The sequence below is a fragment of the Lissotriton vulgaris genome, chromosome 7 (genome assembly GCF_964263255.1).
Source record: "Lissotriton vulgaris chromosome 7, aLisVul1.2, whole genome shotgun sequence".
Classification (NCBI taxonomy): Eukaryota; Metazoa; Chordata; class Amphibia; order Caudata; family Salamandridae; genus Lissotriton; species Lissotriton vulgaris.
The window spans coordinates 879264619-879282642 of record NC_141695.1 but is presented as its reverse complement, the minus strand read 5'-3'; the positions used below and the strand labels follow the sequence as shown (position 1 = coordinate 879282642).

At 44.8% G+C, this 18024-nt stretch overlaps 1 protein-coding gene across 3 annotated transcripts in view; it reads right to left on the bottom strand.

Annotated features, from left to right (window-relative positions):
- Positions 1–18024, bottom strand: part of GLRA1 (glycine receptor alpha 1) — a 390673-nt gene that overhangs the window by 30033 nt on the left and 342616 nt on the right. For 2 of the 3 annotated variants that reach the window (XM_086931265.1, XM_086931267.1), the window contains exons 5-8: positions 15491–15573; positions 10966–11103; positions 6112–6326; positions 3876–4022 (exon numbers count right to left, since the gene is read on the bottom strand). In XM_086931265.1, the coding sequence (XP_086787391.1) occupies positions 3876–4022; positions 6112–6326; positions 10966–11103; positions 15491–15573 (583 nt within the window). Of the gene's footprint in view, positions 1–3863; positions 4023–6111; positions 6327–10965; positions 11104–15490; positions 15574–18024 lie in introns of all 3 variants that reach the window. The other variant, XM_086931266.1, reaches the window with a different exon arrangement.

Sequence of the window (18024 nt, the reverse complement as noted above, 5' to 3'; positions counted from 1 at the left end):
ACATCTGTGTGTACAGAATAGGCATGGTGGGATCTCCTTGGCCTCTTAAACTATTATGCTGTCCAACCTACCCTTTCTGATCAATGGAGCCCAGCTTGTTGTTTAAGCATATTTGCCCGACTCCATATTTCACATAGCAGCTTCAGCGCTTATGTTTTCTAGGCCATAATTGCTTATTGCACTCTCTACCCTTCACCTCAGCCACATCAGGCTGAATACACAAGCACCTGTAGTGGCAGGGCTTTGCTCTTGTATGGTGCCTTGCCTAAGACTCACACCAGTAGAAATAAATAATTTCACTTGAATGTAGAGCACACGCCCTGGAAAGGTTACATGACTGCTGTTCAAGGAGCCTTGCCTGTTGTGAATATATTTGAAGGCCTGTTCCTTTCGCCAAGTCAAGATGGCTACCCACTTCATTTAAAACTAACAGCCAGATTCATCACACCAGAATCGGCTCGCAAAGTGCCAGATTCTGAGAATCTGTCCCTTTGCGAGCGCTATTTTTACATTTGGGATGCATCATACCAAATGCAAAAATCGCAAATCTAGAAATCGCTAAATTGCGATTAATTGCATTTAAGGAATTTCAATTTGAGATTCCTTAAATGCAATTCATGAACCATTTTAAAATTGCGAAATCGCTATCTGGGGCCGCTATTTACAGTGAAGTCTAACTAAGTGGTAAATAGCAAACACTTAGAAAAATGCACTTTAGTGCATTTTTCTAAGTTGTATGTTACACACACACATGTCCTTGGGACATGTGTGTGCGCAACACCAGTGGACATTACCATATCAGGGGTACAACAGGGTGTCCTTTGGACACCCTGGCACCCTTGGAATTGCTTCCTTATTTGCGATTCGCTAATTATTAATCGCAAATAAGGAATGACTCCCCATTCATTCCTAAGGGCCTTTAGGCCCATAGGAATGAATTGGAAAGCCAATCCTTATTTGCGATTAGCAATTAGTGAATCGCAAATAAGGAAGCTGTAGAAATCGCTAAAATTATTGCGATTTCTACATGCATCCCGTTTTGCGAGTCTTTAATAGCGAATCCTTAAAATTCGCTATTAAGGACTCGCAAAACAGGACTTTGATGAATCTGGGGGATAATATTTTGCTGTATCTGCCTGTAGTAATACACCAGGGAACTAATTTTCAGGAAAAACAAGAACAAACAGTGCAACTATTTAGGCAGTTAGTAGCTCACCCTTTACCTTCCTCCCCAGAGAGATCCCTTTTAAGAGAAATTTCACAACCAATAAACTTGAGGCTGCCTCTCTCTACTTGAGGCCTATGACTAACTCACTTTGAGATAAAGTGATTTTAAGAAGTCAACCATACTTTCTCTCCTACAATCATTTTGACTTCTACTTTAACCAGTAGATGAGAATTTGTGGTACCTTTATCCAGCAGCATTATTACTGTGGGGAATATAAAACTCCTTACTGTTGATTTCAACAATGTGTTTAATTATTACAATGACTGTGCCATCAAAACACACCATACACCAAACCATTGCACGCCTCTACCTAAGATGGAGTTTGAGCTGATTTTTGAGAACACTGTTCATGAGGGATGCCTTATTTGTAGAATGATTAGAGATCTGCAGACCGGCTACTTGGGCTACACTATGACTCTTTTTCATTCGTGATTCCACTTTGAGTTTATACCCAGTCTAATTGAATGGAAGGCATAGCTCTCAATGCAAAATCATTTGAAGCGTTCCGCTCTTGTTAACTCATCTTCACAGTCCAGACAAGGAAAATACAGGCTTATTAAATTAAATGGGATCTCGCATGATATTTTTATTTTTTATTTATTTCAATGGACTCGCCTTTGAAAACATCTGATCTCACCCTCGTCTAAGATTCAAAAGTCCTGCACATGCACCTGCCTGAGGTCTGTTTTTCCTGTGCTGTAAAACACATCTCATTGAGTTTGGTCATCAGTCCACAATGTCTAGGGGAATGTGTGCAGAGACAGCAAATAAAAGAAAGGTGTGCCAATAATCTATCTATCGAGGTTACCTCCAATATGAAATTTGCACAGATTGCCGACTCTCCAAACTTGGCCCCACTCTGAGAATTTAAGTAGCAAGCTACATAAGATATTTGCCGGCCGTTTGCCAGGAAGCCCAATACAGGCCATGCATGGCATTCTACTGCAATTTATAAGCTTAGAAATAATGCGTTGTGATCCTAAAGGCGGCGCCAGAACAACCAAGAAGTTTGGCAATCAATGCAGGGAGACGCAAAGGAACATATATCACGTTTAAGTAACTGGTTCATGTTCCTTCTCCTTTTTTTTATCATAGTCTGGCTTTCATTTTATCCAAATAAACGTTCCATGATTAATACCGACATTTTCTGTGGAAGTCGGACCCTGGATTCAGACTTTAGGCTAGGATTGCGTTCTACATCCTGTCATGGAATGTGGGCTCATGGTGGTCTATTACTTTGGAGGGGGCTCTGGTTAGTGTCAATGAATGTAGCAGCACCGCCGTCGAGACCTGGAAAGGAGAGTCCTGGGACAATGAGGGACACCTACACTCGACTTGTTGTCATCCAGTGTAGGGACTAGCGCCATAGAAACTTGCGTTTCCTGATCTACGTGCGAGTGACGTGGAGGCGTAACGTCATAGCGGCCTGGTCTCAGAGTACGTAGGGCCAATGAGAATGCTAGATTATAACCTTATGGGCGGGAAACCCACGAGGCTATTATGCTAATGAGCTCCCAGCAGGCAGCAAGTGTTAGGGTTGTGTGGTTGTGGACGGTACTCATGTCCTCAAGACACTGTCGTTGATTTTGGGACCTGTAAGCTACTATCTCTATGTGTCTATAAGACATTCAAATTAATATCCAGTGTTAATTTGCAACATGTTGTTGCGTTATACTGACACTAGATGGCAGCAGAGGGTCGAACCTTGGCTTCCCAGATTCAAAATCGGCAGTTTAGCCTTAGGATCGCAGTCTAGCCGTAGGATCACATCCTCTCACATTCATTTCCACTACCACGAAAGGGCAGAAGACGGGTACCTTTATCTATCTTTATCTGTTTATCTTTGTCCACAGTTTCCCCTTCAAGTGTTAGTTATGTATAGCCACTGCGCTGGATAAGCAGCAGGGGGCCCAACCCTTATCCCCCTCCCAGTCTCATACATCTCCTCACAGAGCTGTTGTGACAATAGTTTGAGTGCCCTCCACCCGCCCCTGCACCTGCCTGACATGCTGCTTTGAGCCAGAGAGTTTTTGAAAATCTTGCATGCAAAGCATATCTAATCAGCGTTTCTTGTGAGACCTTGAACAAGAAAAAAACTATGAGAACGCCACAAAGAGATGCAATAACACACTAAGTGTGCTTAACATGTCACAGTGCATCATGCAGTCTCTTCCACGCTACGCTGTTAGGAACATGAGCTGCTGTTAGAATCAATGACCATGATGGTGGGAATCAATGTAAGCATCTGGAGGGCAGGTCATCAAATTGGCTAAATATACCATTACAATTCCAATCCATCGGCTCAGACTGATGAATTAGAATTCCTGATTGCCCAACTGGGAAACTTCTGTTGACATACAAGGCTTTTGCTAGAGGAATTCTAGTTCATCTTTTTAAAGCCTGCCCTCAAATCTTAATCGGTAGGGTGTCAATTTCCAGGCCACTCTTAGAGGCTGATGAACCCTGGCTTGACTGGTGGACTGCTACACTAAAGAGATTGGCTTACAGAGTCAACTGTGCAGGGTAGCAGACTGCAAGGCAAGTTGTGCTTGCCTGTGGCTGTGTTGCAGGCAGTATTTTTAAACTGGCGCGGCTCACAGTGCGCATGAAGCCTTTGTTCCATCCTGGTACGTACAGTAAGTGTTACCTTGTGATGCCTCCTTCTTCTTCTGAAACGCAGCAGCTCCTTGTGCTGGCGGGACACGAAGTTGACAGCGGCATACTCCAGCAGGGCGGAGAAGACAAAGAGCAGGCACACAGCCATCCAGATGTCAATAGCCTTGACATAAGATACCTGTGGAGGAAGTGAGACAAAGGCTCTTATGAGAAGCTCCTGAGATAATATATTCTATTCTCCTATTTCTTTATTTGCAATTCAAAATGTGTAAATAAAGCATGTTACAGAAAAAACACAATAAAAATACTGAACGTTATAAATTCTGATGATCAGTGCCGTCTTAACCCATGGGCACACTGGGCAATTGCCATTGGGCACCCACGAGCATAGGCGCCCCATGCAGACCAGAATTTAACACAAATTTCCAGTTAAACATTTTTATTCCTGGGAGTGGTTGTGAAGACAGGGCCTAGTGCACTGCTTTGCCTGGGGACCTATAATGCTGTTAAGATGGCCTTGATTCCGATACCAAAAGGTAGCATGTTGTAGAAAAAAAATGAAAAAGATGGCTGCCTAGTTGTATCACACTGCGTGGAAACCATCTTGAGAGTGCTGAAATTAAATTGTCTATACTTTCCAGATGGCGACTACATTGAGTTGACATGTTACATCATTCACTGTGGTGGCCATCTTGAAAGTACAGAAAACATTCATGTATTTTTACCATTTAGCATGGCTAGTTGCCATTATGGGCTTGCCAGTGTTGACCCATTATAAAAAGGATCATTACAAAGGGACTACCAGCACTTTTGCGCTGCCGGAACGTTACTGTTTTGACGTTCCGGTGGCGCAATGTGCCACTGGCATATTTATAAAGGTACATAAAGCCACATGACGTGGCTTTTCTTGGCCTTATAAATATGCGTCCCTTTCACGCAGTTATAACTGTGTGAAAGGGGCTTTCCATGGGTTTTGCTGGGAACGCTCCCAGCAGCACCAATGGCTTTTTGACTATGTTTCAGATTTTTGAAAATCGTACGTCTGTGGCAGCGCCAAAACCTCATGCCTCCCCAGGGAAGGCATAAGGGAAGCACAACGAGGAGAAATATAATTAATTCTCTTGTTTTTTCTCTTTCTATGTGTGCTGCAGAATGCAACACACATAGAAAGAGGAAAAAGCCTCTTGTGATTGTATTTGTGCAGGAAGGTTTCCCTTCCTGCACAAAAATAATCATCACTGCAAAGCAGGCACCCTTGCACCATGGTGCAAAGGTGCCTGCGTAGCTGCACAGCAGCCCATTGTGTTCCGGCTCAGGGAAAAAGGACAGGAATGCACTGTATCTAATAGATACTTAGATACAGGGCATTCATGCCTTTTTCTTTTGCTGTCGGGCAGCGCAGCAGCATTGCTTACGTTGGTGCCCTATGCCAAAAACCCCATAAATTAGGCCCCTAGTTGCCACACTTAATAAGGAATGGGTGAGGAGCGATCGGAGAGGGAGCAAAGACAATGGAAAGGGGCCATCAGGCGTGAAGGGCCAGGAAAGTAAAGGAGGTGCTGAGAAGGGAACATATTTTAAATACAAAATGGAACGTGAATGGGGTAGGGGAGAAACAGAATATAGAAGCTTGGGGTGGTTAACTAAGCGCTGCTGAAAAGCTGAAGCAGTGAGCTGGGACTGGCATGAGAGCAATGGTTAGGGATGTGGAAAAATAAGGCTGGGCATGATGGTGAGGGGTGGGAAAAGCTGGGGAGTGGGAGAGGAGTAGGTGGACTGGTGGGGGTGGGAGTGTGGAGGGATAAGAAGCACACACCACATGGAAGCGAGAGAGAGAACAATAAAACATACACTATTGTGTAGTTCTAAAATCAAAAGAAAAAGTAGTTCCATGCGTGCACGGATGGATGGAGTGGAGAGATACAAATCGTGCAATATAAAGCATGGTAAAGAAGCTATGCTCCAGGGAAGGGACAAACACAAGTAGGGGGAGGAAAACCATTGACAAGAAGGAAATGAGATTCACAAAATAGACAACCAATGAAAGCAGCGGGCTGACCCAAAGTCTATAATAAGTATTGATATTGCAAACAATAGGTCTTTCGACAACTGTAGGTGAGGATGAAAAATTACTTTCTTTGCTACAAAATAATTAGCATTAACATACATAACAATTCATGTCACAAAATTTTTGCCTCAAGCTTTAGAGCTCGAGATTACTGTGCTCAACGTTTTGCAAACGGCAAACTTGCATACATTCTTCGTACCTTGGGGAGGGAGGCTCGGGAACCAGAACTCTGAGTGGTCATGGTAAGCACTGTGGTAATACCCAGGCCGACCCGGGCCGGTGCAGCATCCATATTGATCCAGAAGGACACCCAGGAGAGGATGACAATTAGAAGGCTTGGGATGTACATCTGAATCAAGTAGTATCCCATCTGCCGTTCAAGGTGGAAACGTGCCTCAATGCAGGTGAATTTGCCTAGAAGATGGAGAATATTTCATCACTTTGTTCTTTGAAGTTTGACATCAACCCAGTATTGCATATTGAGTTCTGAGGACCATGCAAAATAAGACTAGAATGTTGACACATATAATAATATGAGCTGCACTGCCTGCTGTTCCTCACAGCAGGCTGAATTCCTTGAGGTGCTGTGTCTGCAGGAATCCACCTAAATGATCGTCTGCATAATTGCACAATGCCTCGGTACATATAAACTGTTACGTTTGCTTCTGTATATATGCAAAATTGTGTTATTGCAGGATTTCCAGCAACCTGCCCATTCTCCACCAAAGCCATTCTGTAGAATACCATATTTTGGGAATGTCACAATATATTAGGGGTGGGCACAACTGGAGTAATTATCTATGGCATAATTACTTGTAATTATCGCATAATTACTGTAAAAGAATAGAGAAATGCAACAGGATGTGAACAGCAGTAGTCAGCAGCTGCTTGAGCTCTATGTGGGGAATATTTACTAGAGAAGTGGCTGAGTTTGGCATTAGCCTCCTTCCTTGGCTTAACGCCACGCTCCACCACTTCTAAAATGCAGGGCTGCACCATAGTTACAACAATATGGTGCAGCACTGCATTGCCCCTTGCACTGATGCTAAATTCAGAACCCTAGCGCCAACGCAGGCATCCTTGCACCATAGTACAAGGGTATCTGCGTTGCAGGGCAAGAATGTTTATGTGCAGGAAGGTCCCCCTTCCTGCGAATAAACAAACTTTAACCTCTTCCGTACGTTACGGTGGGCGTGTTCGGAGGACGGCCAGGGTGATTTTTCAGCATTGGGGAAAAATTACGGCCACAGTGAAGCGGTTACATTGTGTTTTGTAACTTCTATCTGTGCTGCCTAATGCAGGACACATAAAAGTTGCAACATTTAATTTTATTTTAATGATTGATTATGTGTAGGAAGGGGCACCTTCCTGTACATAAACAATCAATGGCCTTCTGCTGTTTCTATGTGTGCTGCACAATGGAGCACACATAAAATCAGCAAAAACGAGGAGAAATGAAAAATTTCTCCTCATTGTGCCTGTATAGGAACAGGTTTTTCCTGGTCTTAATATTGGCGCTGACCCATATTTAAGCTTCCCTTGTAAATATGGAACAGTGTAAAAATCAATAGGTGTTGCGGTGGTACGCCCACGGTAACACCCATTGCCCACCCCATTCATGCTAAGTACAGCGTTAGAGGGCCCTTATTTACAAGGCAGCGTCAAGCTACGTTAAGGGCCAGATGTAGGAAGCCTAATACCGGTCGGTAACGGCCGAAATTACCGAATTTCGGCCGTTACCGACCGGTATTAGGCTTTTCAGATGTAGGAGGCCACATTTCAGGATTCGGTAATTTACTGAATCGGTAATTTAAGAAATCCGTAAATTACCGAATTCTTAAAATACTGATTCAGTAAATTTCCGAATCCTGAAATGAAGGTAGCACTCAAGTGAGTGCTTCTTACATTTAAGGATTCGTTATTTACCACCAACTATTAGTTGGTGGTAAATGACAAATTCCTTTTAAAAAGCAATTTTTTGCTTTTCATTCAGTGCCATGTGTCAGACATACATGCCCTTAGAGCATGTATGTGTGCCACATGTGCAAACATACACTGTACAGGGGTGCATCAGGTTTAAATGTGACACCCTGCCACCCTTGAAAGGGTTCCCCCTATTACCGATTCAGTATTTACCGATTCGGTATTTACCGATTCGGTATTTACTTAATCGGTATTTACTGATTCAGTAATTCCAATTCATTCCTATGGGCCTCCCATAGGAATGAATGGGAATTACTGAATTGGTATTTACAGATTCTGTAAATACCGAATTGGTAAATACCGATTCTTAATTACCGAATCTTACCGATTCGGTAATTTTTACCGAAAAATTATCTGCATCCCATTTACCTATTCCTAAATACTGAATCGGTGAAGTTCAGTATTTAAGAATAGGTAAATTGAGATTACCTACATCTGGCCCTAAGTGGCTTAATGCTGCCTTGTAAATAAGACAAAGCACATATCGCCCAGGAATGCCACTAAAAGTGATGTTCCTGTGGCGATAGGGGCTTGTAAATAATTTACTAAGAAGTTATGTAGTGCAGTGGTAGCCTTCCTGGCTTAATGACACATGCCACCACTTCTCAAACTCAAAATTGCACCACATTTATAACAGTATGGTGCAGCCCTGCATTTCCCCTGCGCTGATGCAACATTTAGAAGCCTAGCGCCAAAGCTGACACCCTTGCACTATTGTGCAAGGGTGTCTGCGTTGAGGTGAAGATTGTTTAAATGCCTTTCCTTCCTGCACATAAACAATCCATGGCATTTTGGTGTTTCTATGTGTGCTGCACAACGCAGCCCACATGGAAACAGCAAAAATGAGGAGAAATTAAACATTCTTCCTCGTTTCGCTAGGTTTTACCTGGTCTTAATTTTGGTGCTGCCTCCTAATTACGCCACCCTTGTAAATAGAAGGCAGTGTCACAATCAATGGGTGTTGCGGTGGAACGTCCATTGCATCACCCATTGCCCTCCCCTTTCACGCTAAGGGGCTTATTTACAAGCTCCTTGCGCTACCCTTACGTCACTTTTCCCATGTTAAAAATGACACAAAAGTGGCGCAAGGGGCTTGTAAATAAGCCCCTACGTATATACTGAGCGTGAAAGGTTGCCTTATTTACAAGGCAGCGTTAAGCCATGTTAAGTGTCTTAATGCTGCCTTGTAAATAAGGCGAAGCCCCTATTGCCACTACAAAATTCTGAAAAGTGACGGTGTGGTGGCGATAGGGGCTTGTAAATATGCCCCTTAGTTTGTTGTTCTTGGGCTCCTGCAGTAGTATTTTTGCTCTAAATGATTCTTAATTACTCAAGCTGACATAATTGTGTCATTTCAGGAAATTCACTTCACAAGAGTAATGCGTAATTACTGAAATTACAGCGGCATAATTGCAATTACATCCAGGCCTAAAATATATTCAAATTAATACATTTAAGCAATTCAGAGATACTGTTAGACGTGGTGATTGTGCCCTATTTAATTGACTTCTTCTTTCTCAATTGTTGTTTTTGCCTCTCTTCTTACCTTGGCTTTCACAGTAAACGAAACAAGTTGTGTAATGTGACGTTTTGCCCTTAGCTGGCCAATCAAGACTTCATCTGTGTACTGCTTTTGTCGTGTAGTTAATTGTTTTTTAAATTCACACATTTTTATTGGGAGTTTAAGACTTGATCAGCATGTAAAACAATCATAAGTACAAAAAAAGAAAAGTAATACATGAAGGAAATCAAGAATACATAGTGGAGGCGAGCTCGAGGAGGAGGTGAAGTGCATATAAAGTATACATACAAAAATACATATGAGAAATAATAAAGAGAAATAAAGTCTAGGAGCGTTACAACAGTTCACTGATATGGAGATAGGTCTACAAGCGGGCACACAAGGTATATGAGTGGTTTAACGACCATGTATAACAATGTAGTAGCATTATGTAATCATGGTAGTTTGTGTAAGTCAAAGTATGCATCCAGTGAGGTCCATAGTTTCCTATATGGGGGCGCCAAGGGGTAGAGAAGGCACAAAGTGAATCAAGAATGAATGAATGAAATCATGAATGAATGAAGCAAGAGACGTGAAAATAAATGGCATCTTATCTATATGTGGAGGCAATTGGATATATTGGTATATATCCCCCATGCTTGATATGAGTACTACATCGAGCTGCAAAGGCAGCTATGTTGATGGCAGAGGGAGTTCGAGATTCACTGCCATTGGAACCAGTGACTTTTCTCGAGCTGATGTCGCAATTGCTCTGCCGCCATGATGGAACGTGTACAGTACAGTTGGTGCAGAGTGTGGGGCTTTACCTCAATTTCGCTTGGTTAACCAGTTCTGTGCTATGACGCAATTATTAAGACAGGTACGGTGTCCGCGAAGGATCAGCACAGGCAGACTTGCTTAGAGGGAACTCGTGAAAATTACGGACACCTCTGAAAGTGTAACAGTAATGTCGCATTATATACCTAGATGTCATGAATGCTTTACAGTGACCCGCACTTTTTAACAAGTCTGAACCCTGTGCGGCGGTTCACACATAAAGAAATGTAAGTTAGGTGTAACTCGAGTACAAATCCTATGCCTGACACTACCGGCTCACCTTTGCAACAAAGCACAACCGCCATTTGTGGTGCCCGTTGAAGCCACCGGCGGGCGACTATTACTAAATCAGATGCTCTGCCATTTTTGTCCTTCACACAATTTAGCGCTGCGCTTTTTTACTCTGCCGCTTGAAGCATAGTAAATCTGGGTCTATATGTAATATGGTCCAGGACACTAATATAACAAAACCTGCTTGCACCACTACTTATTTGTGCAAGCTGTTTTGCCACATTAATTTAGCTTTATGTGTATGGTTCGTATCGTGCTTGACCCGGAAGAACACTCAGCTCCAGAAACTTCCGAAACCACTGGTTTGCCTCCACATGGGCCACTTTGTCAAAAGGTTCATATTCCAATAGAGCCCAGCCCTGCACATGGCAGCATCTCTGGTCAGTCGGGATTCGGAGCGGGGGGTGGCAGGTGAATGCAGACTGTGCTTTGCCCACTCACCAGTGTTGTAGTTCTTGGTGCAGTACCGCAAATCCTTTTCCTCCTTCAAGATGAACTGTGGTAGAGTCAGTCCGTCGGCGACCTGCACGGCACCGGGCTCCTGCCACTCAAACACGAGGTCATTCATGGTGTAGCCAACTGCAAGCGAGAGGGGAAGAGCAGAGGGCAGCCAGTTAGAAACACTGATCGCTTGGCGTGGAGTGTCGGGGGCTCAAGGCATGTACGACCTAGCCCAGGGCACTCAGGGGTTAATGGGATCCAAACATGAAAACTGGAATCATTTACCGTTGGTTTCCTGGGCCCTCTTTACAACTGCACCCCCAAAATAATTCACAAAGTATTCCCCTTTAACCCGTGTCTCTCAATAGAACAGTGTAAGGCTTCTTTAACACAATGGTATGACGTAGACACTAAGGGACTGATTCACAAAACACGACTGTGACTTATATTGGAGTACTGCTGGCTTACTACCGAATTACAGGAGTAAGCCAAGAGTCTTGAAGAGTAAGTCACGGACCAAGCTGTGCTATGAAGCCGCAAGCATGTGAGGCCTTTAGGGCACAGCTTTAAGGCTTCCATTTCAGTCTGTGCTTTACTTGGAAAAAAACAAATAAATGGTTTTGAGGTCCGCAGTCTAAGGATTAGGGCCTGATTTACATTTTGACCGTTGGCCTGTCTTTCCCTAGGGTGCCGGAGTAACTTACTCTATCTCCCTGGCAGAGGTGGGAACGGGCACATTTTGAAATGTCCTTCGGTCCTGCAAACATTCCAAGCATTAACAGGAATCAAAGTCGAGGCGGTTCCTGCCAATGCATTGTAACTTTGCCGGACGGCTCTGTCAAACATATTTTAACCCCTTCCATGCGGCCGCGATTCTGCGCCTGTGCGGCAAAATCATGAGTGGGCGGGTTTATGACGGCCCCCAGCCGTCATCAGCACACGAGCGCCGTAGTGCATGATGGCTGGGGGCCGTCATCAGCATGCAAGGGGTTAAGAAATAAATCCCAAATTTGGATGTTCTTTTTGAAGAAAAAAAAATTTAATGACCTCCTACGATGGTGGGGGGGGGGGGGCATTGATTACTTTTCAATGCCACCAATAGGAAGGTTTTTCCTGGCAGTGACAGGCATTGAAAAATGGCTTTATGTCCACTGATCTAAGTTATGTGAGTGGACATATAGGCAACCCTCTGACGACCCTTACTCGGTTGGGCCATCAGAAGAGTTTGACCACAGTGGTGGCGGAGTACTCTCTGCCATCATCAAACTATAGTTCGCCCACATCTAAATTGGGCAGGCAGACCATAGTCTTGGTGGGGAGGGAAATTGGTCACAGTTGCGACAAAGTTCAATCTAAGTCCAGACTTAAATTGGGCCCTTAGTCCATAGCTCAACCATCAAAAGCAAACACCCAATCTTAGCCTTTCTCTTGCTACTTAGCAGTCAACAGCTCCAGTTGCTACATTTGAAGGGTTTCATTTATCTTTTTATTGAGACCGACTTAGGTCACCTACTGTTCAAAGTGTGTAAGAATGTAATTAGGTTTCAATATATTTTCTATAAAGCCACTCTGGACCCACTGAATTACCTGCACACCACCTTCCAAAACACCACAGAGTGTCCACATAAACACCTAACAAACAAATGTTCAGAAAAATGATGGTTGCTGGCACAGTGGCCGGTCCCAACGGATGAGACAAGAGTCATGAAAGGCTGCTAGTCTGAAGGGGGACCATAACAGGGGCTCACAGTGCTTTTGGGGTCCATTTACAAGAATACCCTTAAAGGGAGTGATGTATTTAAAAGATCATTAACTTCCAAACCACCAGTCGTGTTTGGATTTTCCCAGCACCAGGTATGTCAACAGACCCAAAAGTATCAACAAAGACCAGGCTGCAGACAAGAGTCTGGGGCATCAAGGGCTCAGATCTGTGTAATAACTTGACACATTTCCACATGGTCAATGGTTCCAGAATTGTTACAGTTTTGCCAACTTAACTCTCTAACTTCCTCATGCCAGAAAATGGAATCAAAGGGATCCTCAAGATTCCTGGAGATAACTAGGGCATGACTCTGCGTGAAAGGGGTGGCCCATGAGTGTTGCTGTGGGTGTTCTTGTGCAACATCCATGGAACATGACACATTCCCAGCTTTACAAGAATGCGTCAGAATCCTACGCCTTCTCATGGGAGGCAAAGGAATGCGACAACAAGGAGAAATACTTTTATATCTCCTCGTTTTTTCCTCTTTCTATGCATGCTGAGTTTCTCAAACATGCATAGAAAGGGGAACAGGCCATCAATGATTGTTTTTGTGCAGGAAGGAGCCACTTCCTGCACAAAAACAATCATCTCAGCAAAGCAGGCACCCTTGCAACATGGCAGCCAATTGTGCGCCAGCGCAGGGAAAAGCACACAGATCCATTATTGTGTTGTTGATACAGCACATCCCTATGCTTTTAAAAGGACACAGCTTGGAGCAGCAAAATTGTTTGTGGCTGCGCGCTGTGTGATTTGTTTGTAAATGAGGCCCTCAGTATGTGAGAGAGAAGCTTGGAGCATGGTTGGCCAGCTCCCCCCTTCCGTCTTTGAAATAAACATACTTTGCTGCTTCGTGTTGTTTACCTGCTTTATATGTTCTAGAATCTCAGACTGTGCTACCTATGCTCTGCCAGTTGTGTATGTGTGTGTATGTGTGTGTGTGCTTGTGTGTGTGCACTTGCGCAGAAAGCCTACACAGTTATTGCCTATTATGTATCTATTTTGTGCTTGAGGAACGCTTGCACTGCTCCAGCCTGTTTTTCCTGCTTTGTGACTGTGTGTTGGGTGTCGGATCTTGCCATGGTGCTTTCTGTGCTGTGCTTGTTTTTTAGGTGAGGAAACCTGTCACTGTTGCTGAAGGTGCTAACCAAGCTCATTGTATGAGGCAAACATGCTTCGATTTCCTGGTCTGTACCTGATTACTGAGTGAGGGAAGGCTATACTGCTCTCCCTGTGCTGTGCATCTTTGGTGTGTGAGGGAAGCTTGACAACTACTGCTTTTATTGTACCTCTTCCGTGTTTGAGGGTAGCTAGCACTGCTACTGACAATATTATGACTGTATTTTGAGGGAGGGACTCTTTACCGGGTCTTTGAAATTGAAGCAGGGACTGCTGCTGCTCTCTCTGTACCTGCTCTCTTTGTGATTGAAGTTTGCACTGCTGCTGCCAGGTCCGGACTGGGAATGAAAACCTGCCCTGGAAAACTGCTAGGCCGGCCCCCTGAGATTTGGGTGGGGTGGGGGTTTGGGGCTGGGTGTGCAGCCGAGCTGTTTGCTAGGGCCGAATTCGGCCAATTTTGTTACAGGAGGCCAACATTGCCAGCCCTTGGTAACAAAATCAGCCCCCCCCAGGTATCCAAAACCGGCCCCCATCCTGTCGGCCTACCAGGGAAAACCCTGTGCCCGCTACGGCCAATCCGGCCCTGGCTGCTGCCTGGGATGTACTACTCCTTCCCATAGAAGGACAGCTTGTGTGTGTCTGCCTGTGCTACATCTGCTCTCTTTGTGATGTAAGCAATAGCCAGGGCCACTGGAATTATGCAAATGTACGGCTGCTACAATTTTCGCATAACAACTGATTTGCCGCATTTGCTATATAAGCAATCCCCTACCACATAATCTGCAGATTTAAAAAAATTTGTTTCTAGCTCAAAAGGTCAAAAGTTACTAAAAATGCAGCGACGTGTTGCTGCACAGTGGAAGGTCTTTGCAAAGCTGGACTGGTCACCTTTCTGTTGCTTAGTTCTATATGTGAGTGCTCAACTGGTAGTAATGACATGCAACCAATGCCCATACAGTGTTACCAAGTTTAAAAATGTCAAAATAATGAATTAACACTATTACGAATTGTGCTGCATTATGCAGCATAATTATCCCTTTCTTGCCACATAATTTACTCAACCCTGCTACAAAACTTGGGCCTCTCTTGCCGCATAATTCCAGTGACCCTGGCTATAGCACAGCGGCCTGCATGGGTTCAATGTGTGTGAGGGACACCTACACTGCTGCTGCCTAATATCCGTAGCTAGCCTGTGCTGAGAGGGACTGGCTCTGCCTGCACTCTAGCCATTCTGTGCCAGAGATTGCTGTCCGTGAGAGAGAAGCTTGCACTGTTACTGCCTGTGCAGTACCTGTTCTGTCAGTGAGGGCAACTGCTGAGACTGCACTCTGTCCTGCACACGCGGTAAAGAACGGATCTCTTCGGTTTCCACTTTGCCCCAGTTCCAATTATAGAATGTAAGAGGAAGAAGTTGACAGGTTCGTGTGACTGACTACCTTGTGCAGTTTCACTCTCTTGGTGTGTGTCTGTGCATGAGTGGAGGGAGCCTAGGAGGGGCGCCCCGAGCAGTCAGTGTACACACGGAGCCCATTCCAGGCAGCCTTCTGGCAATCTTTTCTTCCGGGTCCCCTGAGTGCGGAAAGGGGGTGCAGCGCGTGCGGTGACAGAGCAGCGGGCGCTATTTATAGACAGCCCCTGGGCACTCACAGCTCTCCAGCTGCATGATGCAGGTCTGCACGTCCATCGGGAAGTTCTTCAGGTCCATTGGGCACGCCAGCGTCAGGGTGATCCTAGGAGGGAAAGGAGAGAGCTGTCAGTCCTGGGCGTAGAGGCGACAGGCACAAGCATGCGTTTAATCGCTAGGGAGGGCTGACTGTACAGGTGACTGGCGCGGGCATGCTGGCAGCCACTGGGGAACAGGGCCGGCGCTAGGCATGGGCAGCGTGGGTGGCTGCACAGGGCCTCGCACTCAGCCCACCAGCATGGGGCCACGCACCAGTGATGTGTCCTGTTGTTTCCCTGGCGATATATTACAAAGAAAGGTGTCGCCTGCAATTAAGTTCCATTGGAGGGGGGGCCCCTCCCTGGGCCTCTCATGGTTGGTGTCCGGAGGCATAGGGGAGGGAGACGGAGACGCTCCCTCAATTGCAGAGACCATTCACAGACCCTGTTGGGGGCCCACTGTCCAGCATTTTGGCGCCCCCACAGTTTTAACTTTTAGACCACAATCAATTCTCACACCTATCGGACTGAAGGTGTGGGAAATGCTTGTGGAGTAAAAGTTAAAACTGTGGGGGTGCCAAAATGCTGGACAATGGGCCCCCCACAGTGTCTGTGAATGGTCTCCCTGCAGGGGGCCACTTATCTAAATTAGAGGGGGCCTCGCAGGTTCCCTTTTAGCCCAGGGCCTCGCAGATCCTAGAACCGGCCCTGCTGGGGAATGCTGGGTGCAAATATGACTGACACTGGCCTGATGGCAGTCACAAAGGAGGAAATGGCGTAGAGAAGCCTGACGTCAGCACGCTCGCAGGCTTGCTGTTAGTCACTGGGCAGGGCTGGGCGTAGAGGTGACTACATTGCCATGTTGTCAGTTACTGGACACAGCACAGCACATATGATTTACACTGATGTGCTGTCAATCACGGAACGACACATGGAAGTGGGTACCACGGGGGCAGGTTGCTGAATTGTGAACCAGGACCCTCTTGATCTCACTGAATTTCAAATTGTAAAAATGCATAATTTGTAACAAGACAGCTCTGCAGTGTGCTGTGAAGTGCTATGCGAATTAAAGGCAGCCGAGCAATTTAGAAATAGCAGAAATATAAAATGTTGCTCAACAAATGTCGGTTTTTTTACCTGTGCCGGAAAAAATATTGATAAAAGTATTAAAAATCAGTGGTGTGCAGAGATTGTATTATTCAGAACAACTTATAAATTACATTTTTAAGGAATGGTCCCTGGCATACATTTGGGTGCAGTTTTCAGCACTTAGGGCCATATGTATGAAACTTTGTTTTTGCGAATCTCAAAAAGAGATTTTTAGAGAATTGCTATTTGAGAATCGCAAAACGCTATGTAGGAAGGATTTGCAAATAATTTTGTGAATACTACATATTCCTTAATTGCGAATCGCAAATTGCAATTTGCAATTAAGGAATACCTCCCCATTCATTCCTATGGGCCTAGAGGCCCATAGGAATAAATGGGAAGACATTCTCAATTAGCGATTCTCTATTAGAGAATCACAAATTGAGAATACAATTTCAAGGGTGCCAGGGTGTCAAAAGGACACCCTGTTGCACCCCTGAAATGTACATGTGTGCACATGTGGCACACATGTATGCCCTAAGGGCATGTATGTGCGCCACATGGCACTTTAAAAATGCAAAAAAGTACATTTTTCAAAGAAATCGCAAATGACCACCAACTTGCAGTTGGTGGTAATTTGCGATTCCTTAAGGCCAAATTGCTCTTTTTTATAAGGAATAGCAATTTGGGATTTCTTAAATGCAATCTCAAAATAAGGAATCACAAATTTTGAGATTCCTTATTTTGAGAGGCAGTTTTGCTTACATACATACTACTGAGCCAAATTGCGATCGCAAACGCTGAAATTCTGCAAATTTCAGCGTTTGCGATCGCAAAATTGCCTTCATACATATGGCCCTAAATGTGTTCTTTTTAAAGTCAGTTACCCCACATCCAAAACATTCAGATTTAGGAAACTGGCCTGGTTTAGGTAACTGTGAGGTCATTTTGTGACAAAGGACTTCTGTAACGCAAGGAGTAATTTTCCATTCATATGTTGACTCTGCAGTCCGTCCCCTCGACCTCTTCTACCTTGAACGCTGATTTCCCGTACGTGCATACGCGTGATGTGAAGGGACACTTGCACGTTCATGTGGTACCAGCCATGCTGTGCATCCGCATCGGCCAAGGCAGCTTTATAACAAGTTGACCTGACTCAGAGCAGCAGCAGCTGCAAGACGTCCTGCCCAGAATTGTATACTCAATACTTGACATAAGTCCCCCCACTCCCAGTTTTAGCAGACATGAATACTGGGGTCAAGGAGGTCATGGGAGTTGCCCAGAGTAACACAGTATGGTTGGGTGGAGAAAGCCGAATTAGAACTCCTGTATTCTGGCGCCACATATAATTATACCGCCAAACCACCTTTTTATGTTGGCTCTCTCGACGGGACCCTAGCGCTGCTCTCCTTTGATTTCACTGTACTTGA